General features: G+C 50.7%; 2 protein-coding genes across 2 annotated transcripts in view; both read left to right on the plus strand.

The window, feature by feature from the left end:
- The first annotated feature begins 2,123 nt into the window (after positions 1-2,123).
- Positions 2,124-9,120, plus strand: LOC128315007 (uncharacterized). The gene is made up of 4 exons (XM_053220347.1): positions 2,124-2,147; positions 5,613-5,758; positions 8,266-8,845; positions 8,989-9,120. Exons 1-4 carry the CDS (start codon positions 2,124-2,126, stop codon positions 9,052-9,054), a joined length of 816 nt encoding a protein of 271 aa, XP_053076322.1. The 3' UTR covers positions 9,055-9,120.
- A 23-nt stretch (positions 9,121-9,143) lies between these two features.
- Positions 9,144-23,983, plus strand: part of GFPT2 (glutamine-fructose-6-phosphate transaminase 2) — a 47,632-nt gene continuing 32,792 nt past the window's right edge. Inside the window, exon 1 of the mRNA XM_027076952.2 lies at positions 9,144-9,293. Within this exon, the coding sequence (XP_026932753.1) occupies positions 9,287-9,293 (7 nt within the window). The 5' untranslated portion in view covers positions 9,144-9,286. The remainder of the gene's footprint in view (positions 9,294-23,983) is intronic.

Consider the following 23,983-nt stretch of genomic DNA (forward strand, 5'->3'; position numbering starts at 1 on the left):
GCAACTGGTCACTTTGCAGGCATGACAGGAGGCCCGCACTGTTCTTCCTGGGCTGGGGTGGGGCTGTCTGCTTCCCAGGAGCAGGAGGCCCTTTGGACAAGAAGCCTTTCCTGCCAGGCTTGAAAGCTTTTGATTTCTTCTTTACGGGAGGATGATGAAAATATTCTCCAACGGATTGCAGTGATGGTTGCACAGTTCTGAGAATATACAAAACCATTTTACGCTGCATGTCATTGGATTATATGCCGACAAAGCCGTTATCATTATCAATACAACCAAATGCAGTGAGGAGTAGACACTACATAGTATCTTTGTAGCCCTTGTTGCCTACCGAATCACACAGCCTGTGCTCACCCGATTCTCAGAGTTGCACAGCATTTCATGGTGGAATGAAATGTTCCACACTCTTCATGAAACCAGGCCTCTGTTGATACATATTGCCAAATTGTTCTCTGGAAGGCTGTACTAACTGACACTTTCTTAGTGTGTCCGATAAGCTGCTATCCTCCATTTCATGGAAGGGATGCTGTTTTGCTCAAGGCCATACCTAACAAGGCAGCACAGAGCCGGAGTGCAAACCTGCTTAGTCCGGCTCTGGGCCGGAGGTCTGCTCCCTGGTGTCCACCTCTGCCCCCTCTGGGCCCTGGGGTTGTTGTTTTACCAGAAGCCTATGGTCTGTACATCTGTCTGTGCCTGGAGGGGCGCCTGGGTGGCTCAGTCAGTGAAGCACACACCTTTGGCTCAAGTCATGATCTCACGGCTTATGGGTTCGAGCCCCCATGTTGGACTCTCTGCTGTCAGTGCAGAGCCCTCTTCGGTTCCTCTTTTTCCCTCTCTCTCTGCCCCTCTTTCACTTTCTGTCTCTCAAAAATAAGTAAACATTTTTAAAAAACAAAACAAACCAAAAAACACTTGCTAATATCAGACCATCACATGTGGGGGAGGGAGGTTGTATATGCTGTTACAGACTATAAATTTAAAAGTCGGGGCACCTGGGTGACTCAGTCTGTTAAGTGTCCAACTTCGGCTCAGGTCATGGTCTCACCATTCAGAGTTCGAGCCCCATGTCGGGCTCTGTGCTGACAGCTCAGAGCCCGGAGCCAGTTTCGGATTCTGTGTCTCCCTGTCTCTCTCTCTCTGCCCTTCCCCTGCTCGCGCTCAGTCTCTCTCTCTCTCTCTCTCTCTCTCTCTCTCTCTCAAAACTAAACATTAAAAAAAACTTTTGTTCAAAAAAAAGAAAAAAATCTTCAAGACATACCAACCAAAGGCAATGGGTAAATGGTGTTGGTATCCTGATTTAAACCAACAAGCTATAAAAAGACGCTTTTGACACAATCGAGGAATATTGAATATACTCCAATATATATCAATATTAAAGATGAGGTGAGTGTTAGATAATATTAATACATTGCTATTAATTTTGTGTGGTGTGATACTGCTATTACAGTCTTAAGAGCTTTACACATAATGAATTATTAATGAATCAAATCATAGCAGGACGTGTTCCATTAAAACAAAAACTTGAAAGAGAGTTAAGACAAAATCAGTTACACATCAATAATTGTTGACTCTGGGGAATGAGTATGAAGGGGTCCATTCAATTATTTTTGAAATTTTTCAGAACAAAAAAAGCACATGTGGACGTGTATGTCATTGCGTGGGGATACATATTTGCCGAGACCCAAAATATTTTCTAAAGATAATATTGCTAAGGTTAAAAACTGCACCCTCTGGTTTCCATTTACAAGAAAAGAAAGACGGTTTTTGGAGACAGGTCGAGTCATTCCAGAAAGTGTGCAAGACCTGGACGTGCTGGCAGAGTGGAGAAGCCCTGTGAGCTGGTAGATCCCCCCTTACCTCCCACACTCCACTGAAAGTCAAAGTGAGGGTGACAGTTGGCTGTCAGGTTCCAGAAACAGGTGGCGGTACCACCCACATCCCAGGAGGAAGCTCAGGCAGTTCACAAAGATCAGTGCTTGGAGGACCACATCCCAGGAAGGACACGCCTCCACGGTGCACGGCACGTGAAAGTAATGAATGCAGTCTCAGTGACTGGGTGGGCCACCTGGGAGCCCCCAGACACAGCCGAGAGCAGAGTGACAGGGACCAGGGAGAGGGCAAACATGCACAAGGATCAACCTCCCCAGGTGAGCCAGGGCCCCCACCCACTCAAGGACAAAATGTGTGAGTGGTTCAGGCACACCTGCCTTCAGGCAGGGCTGGAGCCAACACAGATCTCCTTTCCTGTTTTATCTACACTCTTGGATTCTCCCCACTGGGGTGAAGCTGGCACAGGCAACACCCCCGTCCTATACCCTAATACCTGAGGGACTGGAAGAAAGCTTTTTTCTGATGGTTCCGGCCAAACTCCTCCGGGATGACACTCACTGGTTGTTATCAGCCCAGGTCCAGTCCAGACTCCATCCCTATGTTCCCAGTGGTGCCCTCATTGTCCAGACCTGGGCCATGTGCCCACCACAGCAGCCAGGAGGGAAGGCAGCCCCCTGGGATCCAAGAGGCTAAGAGGAGAGAAGGGATAGTTCCACAGAGGAATCCAGGGTGTTGATCCCAGAGGGAAGGAAAACAGGCCCGAACTCCCCCACTGCCCATCAGTCGCTCCAGAAGTCACTCCACTGCCTACGTGCCAAGTAAATGCCCAGGCAGACCCTCCCTGAAGCTAGAAGGGGCCAGGAGGTTCTTGCGTCCCCACTGCCTTAACAAACATGGAAACCAGGACACACATGACATAAGAATGGCTCTGGGTCTGCTCTGGGGCCCAAACGCGGCCTCATGGAGCTGGACGGACCCTTGTATAGGATGCTTTTCACTGCCCTATCTGCATGGCCCACCCAGAAATGCTCCTGTCTATCAGAGAGTGGAGAGGGATGCCAGAAGAGTCCTGGAACCCAAACCTTCACCCTCTGTCCCTGCCCCAGGCTCTAAAAATCATAGCCAAATGCCGCTGCTAGACTGGACAACATGGAGGTGACATTAGCCACCACACTCAAAGAGCCCCTCCTCTACCCACACCCAGAATCTACAGGACATCAGCAGTGTATGGAATAGTCAGTTCAGCTGCCCATGGGGCCAGGCAGGAAACCAAGGCTAAAAGGACAGCCAGCGCCCAGCCTGGAGGGAAGCACAGGGAGGACATGGAAGGCAAGCCCCTCTCAGGACACAGCCACACTCAAGCACTGGGAAACCATCACCAGAATTGCTAGCTCATCTGATTGGTGATGAGAAACTGGAAGCCCAGGACACCCCCTGGGCCCTTCTTAGTCTCGTCTTAGTAGACAAAAAGGTAAGAAAACAGGAATGCGGCATCAGAGTCGACATTAGTGGCACTAGAGTGACCAATTGCCACCCCCGCCTGGCTCGCCCAGGACTGAGGGGTTCCCTGGGGTGTGGGAACTTCAGTACTAACCCCAGGACGGTCCCAGTGAAACTCAGACAACTAGTCACCTTGGGTCACACCCTCAGACAGGATGACAGAGCATTTCCTAAAGGGAGTGGGGAGGGCTGGGTCAGCCTCAGAGGTGCCCAGCCAGAGCATTACCATTCCGAGACCTCAAGGGGCAGGATCCAGAGAGGGCAGTGTGGGAGAGGCCGCCAGACCCAAGCTGAGGCCTTAGGGAGAAGATTTCTATCCTGACCTCACCCCCTCCTTCTCCAGACCTCCTGCTGGCCAGAACCAACCAGAAGCCAGAGGGCCTGGGACCCCTGGGAAGGTCAGCCTCCCAGGGCACAGAGCGGGGGAGGGGTAAAGAAATGGATCTGGTGCCCTTTTGTCCCAGAGGAGATGCTTGCCTGAAGTGATGGGGCCAGAAAGAATTCACTGCTCGGAGTAGGCTGAGCTTCTGCTGTGCAGGTGTTACTATCACCAGCTCCTGCGTCTTGGCCAGAGAGCCTCCAGGGCCCGCACCTCCTGGGGTCAGCTGCTGCTCTCCGTTCACCAATGCCAACAGCCAATGCATGCAATCCCAGATTTCTACTCGCCCGAAAGGACAGACCCTCACTGTCTCCTGGCTGGGCAGAGCAGAGGCCCAGCTCTGCCTGGGTGCAATGGCACCGGAAGTGCGTTGACAGTGCTGGCATTTCTGGGCCACATCCGGGCTTCTTCACAGCACAATTCTTTCTTTCTCTTTTTCTTTCTTTCTGTCCCTCTTTCTTTCTCTCTCTCTTTCTTTCCCTTTCTTTCTTTCTTTCTTTCTTTCTTTCTTTCTTTCTTTCTTTCTTTCTTTCTTTCTTTCTTTCTTAATTTTTATATATCTAAGGGAGCCTGGGTGGCTCAGTCGGTTGGGTGTCAAACTTCAGCTCAGGTCATGGCTTCGCTGCTCTGTGCTGCAAGCTCGGAGCCTGGAGCCTGCTTTGGATTCTGTGTCTCCCTCTCTCTCTTCCCTCTTCTCTGCTCATGCCTCTGTCTGTCTGTCTCTCTCTCTCTAAAATAAATAAACATTAAAAAATTTATTTTTAAGTTTTTATATATTTATTTTGAGAGAGAGAGAATCCCAAGCAGGCTCCATGCTGTCTGCAGAGGTGGATGTGGGGCTCAAACTCACAAACTGCTTGTGAGATCATAACCTGAGCCGAAATCAAGAGTCAGACGCCTAACTGACCAAGCCACCCAGGCGCCCCCACAATTCTTTCTAATCCAAAGATCAAACTCTGGCTACAAAACAGTATTTGTGGTATAACCATATTATTGTTTAAATAATGACTACCAATGCAAAGAATATTGTTTTGGGGCGGTCGTAAAAAAACTTGACAGGATTAACCCTTACAAGATTCTTTTTTATTTCCTTCCTAAAATGAATGTGTATTTTTCCTGGAAGAACAAAGTTATACAGATTTATAATTAACTTTGTTATTTTGTTAAATTAATTTCCAGTCATAAAAGAATATGGGAGCTCAGGCTTGTGACAGAACTCCTCCTCAGTCCCTGCAGAAGACAGAAAGAAGTTGGAAAAAGTCCGTGGCTCCAAGGAGCTCTTTAGGAAGGTCACCTCCGTGCTGAGCTGAAAGGAAAGGGAGGGCCTCTCTTGCCTCAATGCTGGCCTTGGGGGTGGGAGAGTGGGGGCAGCCATCTGGTGACCCAAAATGAGCCGGACAACGTTTCCCCTCTCCCATGCCCCGGCCAACCTCCTGAGGCCTTACTCCCTCCAGGCCTACACTCAGGGCAGAATTCCTGCCTCAGTTTCCGAGCCAGATTTCCATCGCTGGCTGTCCTCGAACCCTGGTCCTGGGGCCAGTTGTTAAGACCCTCCCTAGCCCTGCGCCTCTGCACCCCACCCCACCCCTATCCACTCCACCAGAACCCAACCCCATAGAAGAGAAAAGGGAGGAGTCTGGGGGGCGTGGCTTCCTGCCCCAAGCCCAGGTCTGGCCTCATACCTCGCTCTGCTTGTGCTCCCCACCACAGATCTCAGCTGAGGACGAGCCACCCTGAGGCAAGGAACTCTACCCAGGTAGTCTCTGGCCTGGGTTCCCTGAACCTTGTCTGCCATGGGCACTATTCCAGGTCCCCTAAGAACCTCGTGCCCCAACCCCTGGAGGGAGTGATCCGATGCAGAGCTCCAGATACACACCTCAGCACCCTGCCCCCCCCCCCCCAGCTCCCTGGACCCTCTGCTGAAGCTTGGGAAGGCCTGCGCTGCACGGCTCTTGGCAGGGCTGGGTCCCTGGGACCTTCAGGAGCTGACATCGAGGTCTGCCTGGCATTTCTGCTCTCAGAGGGGAACAAGAAGATCAGGAGGAACAGGTGACTACCCTGGGCCACCCAGTGGCCACAGCCCAGCTGGGATAAGTGGAGACTGGTGGTGAGGGCCCCGATGACAGCATGGGAGCTGTTGAAAGCCCAGCTAGGAATCCCACAGGAGTTAGAGGGCAGCCCTCATCATACCTGGAACCCTATAACCCACTCCAGGACCCAGTGGAAATGTTAAACGAAAAAAAAAGCATCTGAACAGACGCTGTGGCCCAAGGCTAGCAAGCACATTCCGTGTCTACCAGGACAGCCGTGGGACTTAGTGGACTATGTGGAAAGAGGAGAAGGAAGTAGATTTCTGGGTTTTTGGGGAGAAACCAGTCAGTGAACAAATTCCCCCAGTTATATAAAAGTTGACTTGAGATCTGAAAAAAATGGGCAGGTGAAGAAACCACATCTGTGGCTGCTCTTACCAAATCCAGCATGTGGTCTTATTCTGTTGGCCAGAAGGGTCAAGGTCACTCCTGGAAAGTGAGGCCAGAGCCATCCCTGGTGATCAGCCAGGCCCTGTGGGTTTCTGGCTCCAGCTCGATTCTCAGGCACAGGATTCTCCTGGGAGCACAGGTATGGAGCCAGGCTAGGCAAGGCATCTACCCATGGTCTTGTATCCTCCTTCTTCTGAGAGGGGCCACGCCTGGGCCTCCTGATCCAGACCGGCCCCCTACTTCCTGGCTGTGTGACTTGGGGCAGATTGTTTAATCTTACTAAATCCCAGGGGCCTCCTGGGTTGTACCAGGACAGGTCCCTGACTAGGTTGAGGGCAGGAAGGGGCAGCACCTTATAGGTTGGGGCCACCAGCTGCCTAACTGCTTCCCTGAACCTCAGATCACAGTTCCAGGAGGTTGAAGCAATCAGGACTCAATTTGGTTGCGAATGACAGAAGTCACTTTGAAGTGCCTCCAGTGAAGATGGGAACTTATTGAGCCTTGATACCAAGAATTCCAGGAATAAATCTGGCTTCGGCCCCAGCTAAACCCAGGGGCTCCAAAAAATGTGCATCTTCAGGGCTCCTGATGGCCCAGTTAGTTGAGTGTCCTGATTCTAGATTTCAGCTCAGGTCATGATCTCAGGGTCATGGGATCAAGCTCCGTGTCAGGCTTTATGTTCAGTGTGGAGCCTGCTTAAGATTCTCTGTGTCTCTCCCTTTCTCTCTTTCCCTCTTTCCCTCTGTTCCTTTCCGCTGCTCGTGCTGTCTCTCTCTCTCTCTCTCTCTCTCTCTCTCTCTCTCTCAAAAAACAAATGTGCACCTGTCTCCATCCTAGAGATCTGTTTTGCTCTGGACTGCCTCACTCTTGGACAGCTCCTCCCCACCCCACCCCAAAGTTGACAAGAGGGTCCGCAGCATCACCAGTCTACCCTCCAGACAGCTGTGCCACCAGACAGGGAAGAAGCTCATCTTTTCTGATCTCTCCCATGTCCCTGAGCAGGTTGTCAAGAGCTCAGCATGAGCCACATGCTGATTCCTGAACCAATCCCAGGACCAGGGGGACCTAGTGGCAATGTGGTCCAGGTCACATAACTAGTCCCAAAGCAGGAGGGAGAATGCGCTAGCAGATGCAGATACCTCCACAGGGGTCCTAGCATCCATGCCACTCCTCACTGGGGAGCTGGATGGGAGATAGATCTGGAAGCTGCTAGGATCCCAGGGCTCCTGGTGTCTTGGTGCTTGCAGAGGGCCTGATGACACCATGCTGTTCCCACCTCAGTTACATAGGGTGGGACTCGAGTTCCCATCTCTGGGCTGGGGCAGAACAGCCTCATCTCCAGACTCCAAACTCCAGCTATCATTGTCAGCAGTGGGACCTTTGCACATGCCTGAACTTCCCTTCTCCAGTCTGTTAACTTCCTCTGGCAAGCTGCCCTGGGTCTACACTGACCTGTACCAACTCCAGCCCCAGCCCAGTCCCAGGCAGAGTCTGGCCCCCTCCCCACCAACCTGCCCTGCCCCCTCCCTGTCTCCCAATCCCAACCTGGAATGTTCTTGTTCTCCTGGTGTCACTGGATTAATGTCTGCCTCCCACCACTCCGTAAGTGCCACATGAGTCCCTGGAATGGACTATTTCCACTCATCATTAAGTCCCATTAAGCATCAGGACAGGTATGAAGCAGCTGCTTAGGAATGAGGGAATGAATGGATGAACGAAATGAAAGTGACCCTGCAGAGTGAAGGGTGAAAGGCAAACACAGCTGCTCCAGAACCGGTTCCACTGTTTCCCAGCAGGATGACTCAACCAAACCCCTTCCTTACTGTGGCTGAGCCTCAGTTTCCTCAACGGGCAAGTGGGTAAACCAAACACCTTCTCCCCCGTAGGACCTGCAGAGCCCTGGTGAAGCTACAGAGATTAATTACATCAGGAAAAATGCCAGAGACAAGACGTAAAAAGTTTCGTTTTGTGCTCTAACACGACTGGGGAGGATCTGTTTAGAATATCAAGATTTTTTTTTTTTTAAGTAAAATAAAAAACACCAGATGGCTTCAGAGTACGCCAGTGTTGGGCCAGTTCTCGTGACCTTCCTCGGGAGACCGAGGCCCGGAGCGCAGTGGGGAGGGGAGGAGACGGCCAGGAACCAGGGCGGAGGAACTCAAGTCTCAGTGACTCACAGCTGGGCCCCATTCGGGCTCTAGGCGGGTGGGCGGAGAAGCCCCTGGCTTGTGCAGGCCAGTGCGCTGAGGACAGGTCCGCCAGCGCTGCTCACAGGTCCGCCAGTGCTGCTCCGGGAGGGGGTGGTTCCCTGGGTCGCTCCTGCTTGGCTCACGACCTGGGGGGAATCCTCATCTTGAAGCTCCGGCTCTCCAGGAAATCCCGGGTTCGAATTCTGCCACTGCCAGAATTTGTCAATTCCGGCTGCCCTGTTTTGGCAAAGTCGCTTTCCACCTCAGAGGGGGCCTCAGTTTTCTCATTTATCAATCAGGCTCTAGAGTTCTCTCCTTACAGAGAGGGGACCAGGCTTGAACACCTACAGTGTGCAGCGATTCTGGTGCCCTCGGAGAAGCCCGGCAAACAGAAGGGCGCACAGGGGAACACGTGCGTCACGCCCGCCATTGTGCTCTGCGTCTTAATCCTCACCAGGACCAGGCAGGTAGGTTCCATTGTCATCCCATTTTACAGAATGGGAAACTGAAGCACAAAGCGATTCAGTCCCCTGTCCAAGGTCCCACGCCTAGACCGAGCCTGAGTCTGGGTCTGAACTCAGACGGTCTCCACCCCCCGGTCCATCTTCAGGACCCGACACCCAGGCGTTATAGACCGAACTTGAGCCTGGGAGCCGCCCCTCGCCCAGTTGCCTGACTCCTGGGGGCCCAGTCCCCACCGTTGTCACGACAACCGGGGACCAATGGGGAGCAGGCAGGCGGGAGGAGGCCCCGCCCTGGCCCCGCCTCTGGCGGAGGGCTCCGAGCTATAAGGTCCTGAGGCCGAGCGGCGGGAGTCCAGGCCCGCGGAGCGCCAGGCGCGCACGGAATTCCGAGTGTCCAGAGCGCGCAGAGTCCCAGAGCCGCGAAGGGCGCAAGCAGCAGCCACGATGTGCGGTGAGTGTGGTGGCCGCGGGTTCCGGCTCCCCAGTCTCTCGGCGCCTGGGCCCGAGAGCCGGGCGCCGGGGACCCGGAGGTGGTGCGGGATGGGGGCATCGATCTGTCCAGGTCCGAGAAGGGGCTTTCACCGACCGGGCCTGCCTCCTTCTGCCCCTTGTCTCCGAGTGGGTGTCCCAGGGAGGGGTGGGGGAGAAGGGTGCCCAACCCTGGTGTCGGACTTGGTGAGGGCGACCCGGCCCGGCCGCCCACGGAGGGGACGAAATTGGTCCTGTCCCGGGCCTGGACCCTCACAACACAGAGGTATCCTTCCTCCCTCCCCCCATGTCCAGTGAGAAAAGCACCCCAAGTCGCCCACAAAGGCGGCCACGCGCAAGCTCACGCATCCGGGGCGCGGGGTGCCCAGCACTGCTCTCAGCCCACCGCGCCCACCCAGGAGAGGCGACCCCACCTGCAACCTCCCGGAAGCCGGCCCGGCTCGCCCCCGTGGCGTCGGGAGCTGCCCTCGTGCGCTCGGGAAGGGCCTGTGCGTTCTCCTCGCGTGCCAAAATGAACCTCTTGTCCCTAGAAGGGTCGATTCCATGTTGCCACCTCTTTGCTGAAAGAGCTCTCGGCGAGGCTTGGGGGGAAAGGCAGCATGGACCGCCGAGCCTCGAGGCAAAGCTGGGAGAAGGAGTCCGGGACGAGGAGTGGGGCTGGGCTCCGGCGTCCTGAACACCGCGGCGCCTCGGCGCTGTCCCGGGAGACTGCTGGGCCATGGCGAGAGCTGCTGCGGCCCTGCGCGCACATCTGCAATTCCTTACTCTCCTGGCTGGGCCGCCTCCGCTGGCTGGGGAGAGGGCCGGGAACTTGTGCTGGGACAAAAGGTCACTGTGCCTTTTTTATTTTTTTTCCTTGAGTAGGATTCAGTTACCCATTCCAGCCTCCTGTGGCTGGAGGACCTGGTGGAACTTTTGAAGCCATGAAAGGCCTCTGTCTGACTTCGCCGAGGGCTGTGGGGCGGGATGTGCCAGCGGTGAGCCCTGGGCCAAGATCTGTACAGTCCTTGTTTCTGAGGCCAACGGCTCCTGAAAGTGTAAAAGAACCACTGACCAAGGAGCCCACAGCTCACTTTGGGATGCAGACTCCCCCAGGCCAAGCGGGCATCAATTTAAATTCCTGAACTTTCAACAAAAATCTCCGGGCTACAGGGCATCGTTAACAATGTATAGGGCTGCCTTGGATGTTTCCAGAGAGAGAGAGAGAGAAGAAGAAGAAGCAAAGGTGGCAGTTTTGCCAGAAGCCCTTTGGGTTCTAAACCCTTCAGTGTGGCATTCAAGGCCCCTGGCCAACTGGTGGCCTTAAGTGGGCATCAATTTAAATTCCTGAACTTTCAGCAAAAATCTCGGGGCTCCAGGGCATCGTTAACAATGTATAGGCCTGCCTGTGGATGTTTCCCGCGAGAGAGAGAGAGAGAGAGAGAGAGAGAGAGAAGAAGAAGAAGCAGCAGCAAAGGTGGCAGTTTTGCCAGAAGACCTTTGGGTTCTAAACCCTTCAGTGTGGCATTCAAGGCCCTTGGCCAACTGGTGGCCTTAGAGCCAGACTAGTGCACTGACCAAGACCCTTGCTCTGCCTCTCCAGCACTGGCAATTTCCCTCCTTTCTCCTCTCAGGTGCCCTTCTGGGCCCGCCTCTCCCCCAGCCTGCCTTCCTGCTTCCATCTTGCATCTAGCTTTCTCTGTTGTCTCTCTGAGCCCATCTCTGCAAAGAGAGATGGGCTCAGACTCTCCAAATCTGGGGTCCTGTTCTGCTCTCTTAAAGGGCTGCATATGTCTTGTCCCCTAAGGAAAGGATGAGCTTTGGCCCTGTGACTACCTATATCCTTACATCAAGCCCCCCCACCCCAGCCTATCCCACCCACCTTGCAGCCCTTGGTTAAGTCAAGGAGTGATATCCAACGTGGGAAAGTTATTTCTTTTCACCTGGGTGCTAATGTGTCATTTACAGAGCCCCTCCCCGCCCCCGACACTGGCTGAGCACCCCTTGCATGGAGAAGGCCATCCCAAGTCAAACCTGACAATAGCTGCTGTCGAGAATTAAACACGTTGTTCTCGTTTTTTGTTTGTTTGTTTGTTTCTGGATAATGGCCTGTGTGTGCATGACAAGTGACACTGGTTTTCCTTTTTATGGTTGTGTTCTTTTGTGGAGCATTTATGTCAGTTTTCAAACACTTGGTCAATTTTATAGAAAAATGTTAAGGCAATGATTGTGTACTTGGTACAAGGACAGGACAGAAATTGTGAAGAAGCTCCTGGAATAAGTCGCTTACCCTCGTCAACTTTCCATTTGGGAAACTGGCAGCCGAAGGGGTCTGCGCATGCCTATGTCTGAGCAGGAGCAGTCTTCGGTCTTCTCTCTGGGCTGGCTGTGTCCCTGCTGTGATCTGCCACCTCGAATGCCACCTGTGATGTGGTCACATCTTCAGGGCTGTTCCGTCCATGGTCAGCAGGGGTTGAGCTGAGAGCCTTCCCTTCAGCTGCTAATGACCAGGCTTAGGTTGGCTCTTACTCCCCGTTGTCTACGCCACTTCTCCTGCAGAAACCTGGACCCAGTGCTAGCTGACCCTGCACACACTGAGAAGATGTCCCTCAGAGCTTCAGTGCACTGAGAGTTTAGCTGAGGGACAGGTACGTTTTGTTGACATCTGAGAGACGCTGGCATGTTGCTGTCTGCCAATAGAAAGGTTACTATCTTCCCATTCCTCCTCTCCTTCCTTCTTTGCTCAGCCATTAATGAAGTGCTGCTCCTGGAGAGGTCCTGTGTTTTCCAGGCCCTGGGGCCACATGGGCACGAGCCTCCCCTCAGAGAAGGGGCAAGGAGTTGGAGAGGCAGGTGGTCACCAAGCAGGGATGGGGTAGCTCACTAGGTAAAAGCTGCCACAGAGAGAAGACATCTGACACAAGCCACAGCCTGGTAACTCTGTGCCAAACCAGTCGGCAGACATCTTTCTGTGTGGTACACAGGGCTTAAACTTTATGTTTTGAAGTCTTCCATTACAAAATTGGGAGATTTCACATAAGTAGGGAGGATTTTCAAGTTCTCTTGAAAAAATCTGAAGATGAGCAGCCCTGAGTTATATATATCTGAATAATGCACGGTGGCCCCTAGGATGATGGGTGCTAGCTCACCAGTCCTCCTGCCCAGCTGCCTCACTCACTGATGTTACCTGATGGCCCACACGCAGTCTGAGTTGAGACCCCAGCACAGCAGAGGCAGGGAGCACTAACTTTCCCAGGAACAGTACTGCAAGAGCCTGGCCTCAAGTATGAGCTCCACAGAGAGAAGAGGGTGACAGGTGTGCCAGGCTGAGAGCACAGCATGTTCAAGGGCATGGCGGTGTAGACCATGCATGCATGAGAGTTTGGCAAAAAGGATTGCACTTACCATCCGTGAATTCTTTTTTTTTTTAATGTTTTATTTATTTTTGAGAGAGAGAGAGAGAGCATGCAAGGAGGGGAGGGGTAGAAAGAGGGGGGCAGAGAATCCGAAGCAGGCTCTGCACTGACAACAGGGACCCCAGTGTGGGACTTGAACTCACAAACCATGAGATCATGAGCTGAGCTTATGTCGAGTCAGACGCTCAACCAAGTGAGCCACCCAGTTGCACCCCCATCCATGAATTCTTAAATCTGCCCTATCTTTTACTCCTGCATTTAGTAATTTATGAGAGGGGAGGAAAAAAACTTGGCCATGGAAAATTAGCAAATTCTTAGATTTTGCTAGAAGGTAAAAAGACTTTGAAGTCGTTATCTTTTGTCTTAGTTGGTATATTAGTTTCCGCTGGCTGCTGTAACAAATTAGCACAGACTTGTTGCTTTAAAACAACCTAAATTTATTTTCTCACAGTTTCGGAGGCTAGAAGTCCAAAACTCAGTTTTATGGGACCAAAATCAAGGTGTCAGCAGGGCCCCACTTTCTCTGGACACTCTAGGGAAGAATCTGTCCCTTGCCTCTTCCAGCTTTGGTGGCTGCCAGCATCCCTCGGCTTGCATCTCTTGATTCCAGTCTGTGCCTCTGTGGTCACCTCACCTTCTCTTCCATGTCAAATGTCCCTCTGCCTCCCTTTCATAACAATACTTGTGACTGCATTTAGGGCCCAACTGGATAATACAGGAAAGTCTCCCATCTCAAGATCTTTAATTTAATCATATCTCCAAAGACCTTTTTGCATCAAGATATTTTTATAGCTTCCAGGGATTAGGACCCGATATCTTTGAGGGCCATTGTTTATTTATCCATTATCCAATAATTTTTAAAAACATTTTTAATGTTTATTTCGAGAGAGAGAGAGTATGTGATCAGGGGAAGGGCAGAGAGAGAGGTAGACACAGAATCCAAAGCAGGCTCCAGGCTCTGAGCTGTCAGCCCAGAGCCTGACCCAGGGCTTGAAGGCTTGAACTCATGAACTGTGAGATCATGACCTGAGCTGAAGGCAGACGCTTTACCGACTGAGACACTCAGCTTCCCCTATCCATTATCCAATAATTTATCCATTATTATTTGGGCTCTGGCTTTTAGGTGACTTCCCCAAGAATAGTCCAGTGTTGCTAATCTCAGATGGTCAAGTCATGGCCACAGGGATGTTGGCCAGAGGCTACCAGTCTCCCCTCTATGTCTGACACACACATGGAAGTGCCCTGGTCCCAGAACTTGCAGACTGGACCCACCATAGTCAGAAGGTGAATGTAGGCATCAGTTAAAGACCCCATCCTTCACTGGCATGGTGCTACATACCCCGTTTGACCAAATAGTTTCCAGTTTTTCTAGAAGTCAGGGCTTGTGTCCTGTAAATATGGCACTCACTCCATTTGGCCTCCATGCATGTAGATATTCTTCCTACTCATCTCTTCCCTGTGAGAAGCAGGTGTGGTTTCATTCCCCAGAATCAAAAGGGGCCAGGACACACACACACACACACACGCACGCACGCACGCACACACACACACACACATGTCTATCTGCTTGCACAGCAGTCTTTAGGAGAGCTTGTCATGAGCTTAGGGGGGTTGTCTCTCATTTCAGCTGAGGAAACAGAGTTCCAGGGAGTTTACAAGACACAGGGGAGAGCTCAGACTTCTTCTGGCTCTGGGATATCTAACACTCCTTTCCTCCCTGTAATGGTTCAGTTCATGGAAGGGTACCTCAGAAGGGGCTGGACTGGAGTTCTTGGGGAACAGACTCTGGGGTCAGATTGCTTGCCTTGCTATGTCCCCAAGCCACAAGAGCCTCGCCAAACAGAGCCTCTGCTCAGGGATGTGCTGCTAAATGTTTGACCACCGGCTCACCATGGCTAATTTCAGGTCATCAATGTGAAGTCCCTGATGGTGGAGTTGAGAAGAGGTGCATATGGTTGGCTCACGGAAGCCAGTCCTAGAAGTTCCCAAACCCTGCTGGCATCGTGCCCACAAGACCACTGTGTGCACTCTCAGACAGACGGCTTCCCAGAAGCCATCTGGGGAGGGGCTCAGGGCTGGAAGTGATCTTCCCACCTCCTCCTCCCCTTCATCACGCCATTCCTCCATCAGTTGGTCTTATTCACTGGGGGTTTCCCAAGTTCACAGGAACCTTCTGGAAATTCGGTGATGTAACATTAGCAGACAGTGCTTTTACATTGAAGGATTATTTTCATATTTAGTGAAATTTGCTCGTAAAGGGAGATGGACTGGAGGTTACAAACACCCTTGGGAGAAAGTTCTGGAGATTGATGCAAAAAAGAAGCAAGTTGATCTGATCGGCTGTCTCTTTCTTTTTCCAAGGAAATATTTCACCAAAAAAAGTTTGACTTTATTTTTACGGCCAAGTTTTGGCAGTTTAAACGAGACTTCACACTTTCTTGAAAGCGTGTTTTAGTACAATTTAGAGTATATGTTGTTTCTCCCTTTGCTCTTTGTGAAATCCTGAAATGATAAGGACAACAAGAACTTTTTTCTTAAAAATAGAAATGCCTTGCCCACATTTACTGCAGGAAGTGGAGTCTCCTGTTATCACAGGGATTCCAGTGATATGGCAAACTTTAACCCATGGGGTCCCAGAGAAGCCAGAGGCAGGGTGAGGCCGTCCTCAGAGGAGCCAGTTCCCTTCTGACCTTGAGCCAGGCTTTGGGGTCCCTGTGTCTTTGTGTGAGAACACTGCCATGGGACCTCTCGTCCCCTTGGCACCTCTGCCTTTGGTCTTGCTTCTGCGAGGAGGCAGCAGGAATTGTAGTCCCCATGCATCAATATGGTGCTGCCCAGAGAGGTCACAGCCTCCACTGTGGTCCTCTTGGTTGGCCCAGTGGCCTCCCTGACCTGGGGGCCTCACCCAGGAGAGTAGACCTGCTCCATAACTAACACACCACATACAAATACCCAACAGTCAAACCCACACTCACACCCACACGCACTCACACACACCCAACACTCAAACCCACACTCACACCCACACACTCACACCCACACACACACCCTCAATGCTCAAACCCACACTCACACCTATACACACTCATACTCCACACTCAAACCCACACTCACACCCATACACACTCACACCCACCCAACACTCAAACCCACACTCATATCCACACCCACCCAACACTCAAACACACACTCACACCTATACACACCCAACATTCAAACCCACACTCACACCCACACACACTCACACTCACTCCACACTCAAACCCACACTCATACCCATACACACACACACCCAACACTCAAACCCACACTCACACCCACACACACTCACACTCACTCCACACTCAAACCCACACTCACACCCATATACACACACACCCAACACTCAAACTCACACTCACACCCACCCAACACTCAAACCCACACTCATATCCACACCCACCCAACACTCAAACCCACACTCACACCCATACACTCACACACACAACAGTCAAACCCACACACACATACCTAACACTCAAACCTATACTCACACCTATACATGCTCATACTCATACACACCCACAGACACCCAACACTCAAACCCACATTCACACCCACACATGCTCATACTCATGCACACTCACACCCAACACTCAAATACAAATTCACACATACACATGCACACTCATACTCTCACACACACCCAACACTCAAACACACATTCGCATCCACTCATATATACTCACATACCCCAACACGCTCACTCACACACATACACACCCTGATACTCAGACACTCACATGTATACACACATTCTCACAAACACACATGCTCAGGAATTTTGTGAGAAAGAAATCCAACTGGCATGTCTTCTGCCTGGGTGGAGAGTAAGCCGACTTGAGAACTGGACTAGTATCTAATCTGTACTAGGCTCGTGGACTAAGAAGGTCAGCCCCTTCAGTGCCGAGAAGCATGGGATGGTGGTGGAGAAAGCACCCTCAGTCCTGGGGAGGGGACGGGGGGTGCCCAGCCCGGCTGGGTGGTAATGTGCACCCGTGGAGTGAGCCCCTAACCCTTGGGGGATGCAGGCTGGATCTCTGCCTCGAACCGTCCACCCTCACTTACAGTGAGGGCAGGCCTTTCATTGGGAAGCTAATGCCTAGAGGGAAGGAGAGATTTTCCAAAACTGTAGTCACAGATTCATAATACAGACCCCAGCCTGCCCACTGTGAATTTGACCTCTTCCCTCATCCTCCAGGCCTCAAATAGCCCCTGCTCCTCTCCGCCACCCCAGGCATTCCAAGGGTTATAAAGAAGATTCTAGGAGTTTGGTGCTCTCAGTTTTGGCTATGTGTCCGGGGAACTTGGCCTCCCGATTTGATCATTGTCGTCATTTGTCACTCCGAGGCTGAGAGTCCCCTGCCTGCATGGAAGGACCTCATTGTGGTGCCTTTCATCCTGAGTTCCAGTATGATCTTTCATGCTGTTTGCAGAGGGTGTGTTGGATCCCCCAAGACCCCAAGGTGAGCCAGGCAGAGGGGCCACTAGTCTCCATCCTGCCTCCATCTGGAGCTTTTCCTGGGGTTTAATTTGGCTTTTCTCCTTTTCACTCACTTTCCCCATGTGATTTAAGAGTAGGGCCCTGGGAAGCTGTTTGGAAGCTCTGGATGCCAGAGTGGGGTGTGGGCACGGGGCAGGTGCTGAGCTGGGGTGGTTGGGCCAGAGTGGCCTCTGTCCCAAGGCTAGGCATTTCTTTAAGCCACCTCAGGAGGGATCTTACCGTCTTGCCTGTGCAAGGGAGGGAGGGACACAGGAGGAGCCAGACTTGCTGTAGTTGCCGTGACCCGGAGGGGCAGAGAAAGTGGAGTCAGAAGCAGGAATGTCTGGTGGGGGCCAAGAAGAAGTCTCCCAGGGATCGAGAGAGGGCATGGCAGCATGGCCTGGACCCCACCAGGGGAGCTCAGAGGTTTTTTCATCAGGGTGGGCATCTCCCCCCAAAAACCAAGTCACCTCTATGGGAGCTATTTCTCACTCCTTGGGGTAGGACCGTAAGACAGGGCTTATGCTGATTTGGGGGGAGCACCAGGGAGACAACCTGCAGTCACTCAGATAAACCCGGCTGTGACTCACTACAAGAGCCAGAGGTACTCTGTCTGTCCATGGGAACCACAGCCTTGGCACAGGACGTCATGAGGATCAGACAAGATAAGGTTCTGAAAGTATTGGCTTCCTGTGCATCCCCCGCATTTTCTACGTGGGCACCTCACACTACCCAGAAGTGGGAACACCCCTGGGTGACCCTGAGCCCGCCCTTTTATACATGGGAAGGTGTGCTCAGGCAGAGTTTCCCCTCCTTGTGCCCATCGTTCTTCTGGGTGAGCGGGACTGGGGAGTCATGGAGAAGTCTGCAAAGTCAGACTGGGCTGGATGACAATCCCATACCCCCCAATATCTCATTCATAGAGCCGCACATGGTAAAATAGAATATATGGGCATGTGGCGATATATTGTAACCTTACAAAGAGCACATGTGGAGTGGAAAGGAAGTTTCTGGCCTATATCCAGTTCCCTCCTCAGGGGCAACCACTGCCCCCACCCCCACCCAGGTCTCAGGTGCCCTTCCAGAAATACGTGTCTCCCCACCCCTCCTTGCATAATTTACTCCTGTTCTGTGAGCTGCTTTCTCCCCTGACACATCTTGGAGATGTAGCTTGTTTTCCAGGAAAACACCGAGCTTCACTTCATTCTCTATGGAAGGCCACTTGCCTATGGTCCCACAGGGGCCCCACCACATGGCTGCGCTGCCACTTCCCTGGCCCCTGCCACGCAGCAGGCTGTCCCCAGTCTCCAGCACTGAGCAACCATCCTCCTGCACTCACACATACCCCACTGCGGAGTTATCTGTTGGATACGTTCCTAGCAACAGCTCTGGCCAACAGATGTGTACATTTTTAATTTTGAAAGATTGCCAAATTGCCTCCCAAAAAGGGTGCACAAATTTAAACTCTTGCTTCTTGTCAAACTCTTGGATCTTTGCTGATCTCATAGGTGAAAAATGGATCCTCACTGCTGTTCTTTTTACAGATGCAAGGGATTCCAGACAGGAATTCTGACGTGCATGGCAAAAGAAATGCCTGAGAAAAGCAGTTTTATTCCATTTCTTAAATTAAAAAAAAAAAATCTTTTGGGCGCCTGGGTGGCTTGGTCGGTTGAGCGTCCGACTTCGGCTCTGGTCATGATCTCGCGGTTTCTGAGTTCGAGCCCCACATCAGGCTCTGTGCTGACAGCTCAGGGCCTGGCGCCTGTTTCGGATTCTGTGTCTCCCTCACTCTCTGCCCCTCCCCCACTCACACCCTGTCTCTCTCTCCTTCAAAAATCAATAAACATTTAAAAAAATCTTTTTTTGATGTTTATTTATTTTTGAGAGAAAGACAGAGCACAAGCCGGGGGGGGGGGTGGTGGGGGGGTGGGGCGGGGCGGGGGCAGAGAGAGAGGGAGACACAGAATCCAAAGCAGGCTCCGGGCTCCGAGCTGTCAGCACAGAGCCTGACGCGGGGCTTGAACTCACGAACTGTGAGATCATGACCTAAGCCGAAGTCAGACGCTTGACCGACTGAGCCACCACCCAGGCGCCCCAAATTTTTTTAAAATAGTAAGAGCATGGTGTCAAGGCCGTTTTATTTACTTCATCTCAGTAGAGTGCAAGGAGAAGCCTGCCAAGAGAGAGAGCTGCAAGGGGAGAGAGATGGTGCTTAGTTTAATGAAAGAGCTTATTGAATAGATGTCAGCATGCAAGAGATTTTATGTTGAAATTAGATTTATGCCTTCTTGCGCAAAGACCTCGGAAACCACTCCTGACAGCTGCCCCCCCCGCCCCCCCAGAATATTCTCCCAAACTGTGCCCCAGTGGCTGGGTGTGGACACAGCTGGTGGTCCTCTGGACAAGGGCGCTTTAACCAGCCCAGCCGCCGCTGGGGCTCTGGCAGCAGCACCCCCACATTCCCACCAAGAAGCTACTCTGGATCTGAGAGCCAGAGACACACTCGAAGAACATACATGCCTGACAGGAGTTCAGACTGCTGGCCGGCCCGGAGAAGGGGAGTTGCAGGAGACAGGTGGACAACAGAGGCCCTAGAGCACTCTCATGAAAGTATCTCAGATTTAAAACCTTTCCAGAGTTTGTACAGGGGCCTTCAAGTCATCTGCAATGCCTGTCAGCTCCCCTTCGTGAGGCGCAGCTGTAATTCTAGAAGGATTCCCGGGATGCCAGGGAAGACTCCAAAAATGATCAGACAGAATTGTCTCACGTAGCTCTGTGGTCTTTACAGTGACTGGAATTTGACCACGTTCCCCTCCCCTCCCCCCCCCAGAACTTTGATATTTTGCAGAATAATTAATATTATGAAAAGTTTCACCCACACAGAGATTATAAAAATTAATGTTATGAAAAGTTTCACCTGGGGACACCTGGGTGGCTTAGTTGGTTAAGCATCTGACTTCGGCTCAGGTCATGATGTCACAGTTCATGAGTTCAAGCCCTGTGTCAGGCTCACTGCTGTCGGCACAGAGCCCCGCTTTGGATCCTCTGTCTCTGTCTTTGCCTCTCTCTCTCTCTCTCTCTCTGCCCCTCCCCCCTCTCAAAAAATAAATAAACAGCAAAAAAAAAAACAAAACAAAACAAAACAAAGAAAGAAAGAAAAGTTTCACCTGAACATAGATTGTAGTGATGGTTGGACAACTCTGTGAACACAGAGTTGACCCTCGAACAATTGGGGAGTTAGGGGCACCAACACTCCACCCAGTCGAAAATCTCCAGATAACTTTTGACTCCCCCCAAACCCAGCTACTAATAACCTACTGTTGATCGGAAGTCTCACCAATAAGCAGTAACACATATTTTGTATGTTCTATGGAGTCTATACTGTGTTCTTACAATAAAGTGAGCTAGGGAAAAGAAAACATTATGAAGAAAAGCATAAGGAAGAGAAAAAGATATTCACAGTACACTACTGAAGTTATCAAAAAAAGTCCACCCGAGCACTTCAAACCTGTGTTGTTCAATGATCAACTGTACTGAAAACCACTGAACTGTACAATTGAAATGGGAGAATATTAAGGTATGTGACTTATATCTGAATGGAACTGTTCAAAATTTTATAGTATTTCCATTAGAAGGTAACTATTCGGTTGTTTTTTTTTAATGAGCAAGGTGACAAAAGTACATCATCTGCCCAGATGTGTTGAGGTCTGAAGTGTAGGGTAAAGTGTGAACTCCTGTGACCCAAACGCTCAGCAGCCCTGTGGGGACAGGCGCCTTCGCTGGGGAGGTGCCCCGACTATACACAAGGCCTTACACTCAACGCCTCTCACCTGATCTAGTGTCAGCCAGAAAGACAAAAATAGCTGACCACCAAAATTACCCTTAGCCATTTTAAAAAGAAAGCATCTGTAACTGCCCAGAAAGCACAGTGTTCATGTTTTTTATAGAGAAATTCTGGGAGCACGTGGGTGGCTTAGTCAGTTAAGCGTCCGACTTTGGCTCAGGTCATGATCTTGCAATTCACGGGTTGGACACCCGCATTGGGCTCTGTGCTGACAGCTTGGAGCCTGGAGCCTGCTTTGGATTCTGTGTCTCTTCCTCTCTCTGCCCCTACCCCACTGTGCTCTGTCTCTCTCTCTCTCAAAAATAAATAATAAAAGAAATTATATAGAAATTCTGCACTTTAATACTTGTGTGCAATATATACTGTGTATGGTAACGCACAGGACGTAAGAATGAAAAATAGCATTAAAAAAATTTTTTAATGTTCATTTATTTTTGAAGGAAAGAGAGACAGAGCATGAACAGGGGAGGGGCAGAGAGAGAGGGAGACACGGAATCTGAAGCAGGCTCCAGGCTCTGAGCTGTCAGCACAGAGCCCGACGCGGGGCTTGAACTCCCGAACCATGAGATCACAACCTGAGCTGAAGTCAGATGCTTAACCAACTGAGCCAGCCAGGTGCCCCTCAAATTACCATTTTTAGCACCTCTGAATTTCATCGCCTCTCTTTTGTCTACGTCTAGAAGAATGAATTTTAGCAAATTAAATGTTCATATAATGTGACCCTACTCACTGCTTAGGGATGCAACATTCCTTTAATGGACATTTTGTCATTCATTCAGATACACTATACTGATTTGAACCTAATCTTCTTAATGACTGGAGATATTACGGGAGGTTTTGTGTATAATTGTGGTCACCCTCAGGCAGGTTGTCCTCTCTGTGATTCATCTTTGGCATTTTCCCCCTTCCCCCCCCCCCAGTTTTATTGAGATATAATTGACATGTAACACTGTAAAAGTTTTAGGTGTACTCAATGCTTTGCTATATGTATATATTGTGAAATGATCACCACAGTAAGGTTAAACAACCATCACTTCACACGGTTAACATTTTCTCCTCCTGATGAGAACTTTTTTTTTAAGTTTATTTATTTATATTTGAGAGAGAGAGAGAGAGCACGGAAGGGGCAGAGAGGGAGAGAGGAAATCCCAAGCAGGCTCCACGCTGTCAGCACAGAGCCCCATGCAGGGCTCAAACTCATGAACTGTGAGATCATGACCTGAGCACAAGTCGGACACTTAACCAACACTGAGCTACCTAGATGCCCCCCTCCTGATGAGAACTTTAAGGAGCTACTCTCTTTGCATCTTTCAAATGTACAATACAGTATTGTTAACTATAGTCAGCATGTTGTACATTACATCTTCAGGACTTACTTATCTTATAACTGGAAGTTTATACCTTTTGACCATCTTTGCCTAATTCTCCCATCTCCTACTCCTCCACCTCTGGCAGCCACCAATCTGATCTCTGTATCAATGAGTTTGGTTTTTTTCAGATTCCACATATGAGATCATACAGTATTTGTCTTTCTTCTGTCTGATTTATTTCATGCAGCATAATGCCCTCAAGTGCCATCCATGTTGTTGCAAATGGCAGGATTTTCTTCTTTTTTATGGCCAAATGATATTCCATTGTAAATATTTATCCATCCATCTGTGGATGGACACTTGGGTTGTTTCTACGTGTTGGTTATTGTAAATAATGCTGCAATGAACGTGGGGGTGCAGATATCTGGCAAATTTTTAATCTTGGTCAGACCTTTCCAGCATCCCAGAAAAACAGTAGGAAAATTAAAAAATCAAATCATTGGGTGCCTGAGTGACTCAGTCAGTTAAGCGTCCAACTTTAGCTCAGGTCATGATGTCACGGTTCGTGAGTTTGAGCCCCGCGTCCGGGCTCTGTGATGAAAGCTCATAGCCTGGAGCCTATTTCAGTTTCTGTGTCTCCCTCGCCCTCTGTCCCTCCCCTGCTTGTGCTTTGTCTCTCTCAAAAATAAACATTAAAAAAAATTTTTTTAATCAAATCATTAAAATTTGGAAAATAAACCTTTTAACTCCATTCATCCCTGAGGAAGCCCTGCCTGGTGGTTAGGAGCATTTAAGTCCTAAGGTCAGGTCTCCTTGGTTCCCAGTCACAGCCTCCCAAGCTTCTGTTCTAGAAAGTAAAGGGAGGTAATGGTAGATACAGCCTCTGAACTTTGATTGACACCTCTGAGCTTTGACTGACACCTGTATGGGAATGGTTGGCCCAGTGCCTGGCACATAGTGAGTTCTCAATAAGATGAGTTACTATGGGGTACCCTGGGTGGCTCACTTGGTTAAGCGTCTGACTCTTGGTTTTGGCTCAGGTCATGATCTCACAGTTCATGGGTTCGAGCCCCATGTCGGGCTCTGTGGTGATAGTGCAAAGCCTGCTTAGGATCTCTCTCTCCTTCTCTCTCTCTCTCTCTCTCTCTCTCTCCCCTACCTCCCCATCTCACTCTCTCTGTCTCTCTCAAAATAAATAAACTTAAAAAAAAAAGATGAGTTATAAATATTCCTGAAGGCCAGTATTGTTCATGATCCATACTCTTGCTTCCCTGATTAATGCAGATTTACAGTCGTTCTATTCCACATGCATTTATTGAATAAGGACGGTATGCCAAGACACAGTGAGAAATGAAAAAATAGAAGTGCCAGCCTGTGTCCTTGTTGGCGGATGTAGATGTCTCAGGATGCAAGAGCACTGGGGTGGCCCCAAACCGGGGAGGCTGGGGCCTGAACAAGCCTGCTGGAGGGCGGGGGGGGGGGGGGGGGGGGCGGGGTCAGAGCTGAGCTTTGAGGACGGCAGGTTTTCCCAAGTGGAGCAGGGAGGACAGAAGGACAGAGGGACATCAGGGTAGGGAACTC

This window comes from Acinonyx jubatus, chromosome A1, assembly GCF_027475565.1.
Source record: "Acinonyx jubatus isolate Ajub_Pintada_27869175 chromosome A1, VMU_Ajub_asm_v1.0, whole genome shotgun sequence".
Classification (NCBI taxonomy): domain Eukaryota; kingdom Metazoa; phylum Chordata; class Mammalia; order Carnivora; family Felidae; genus Acinonyx; species Acinonyx jubatus.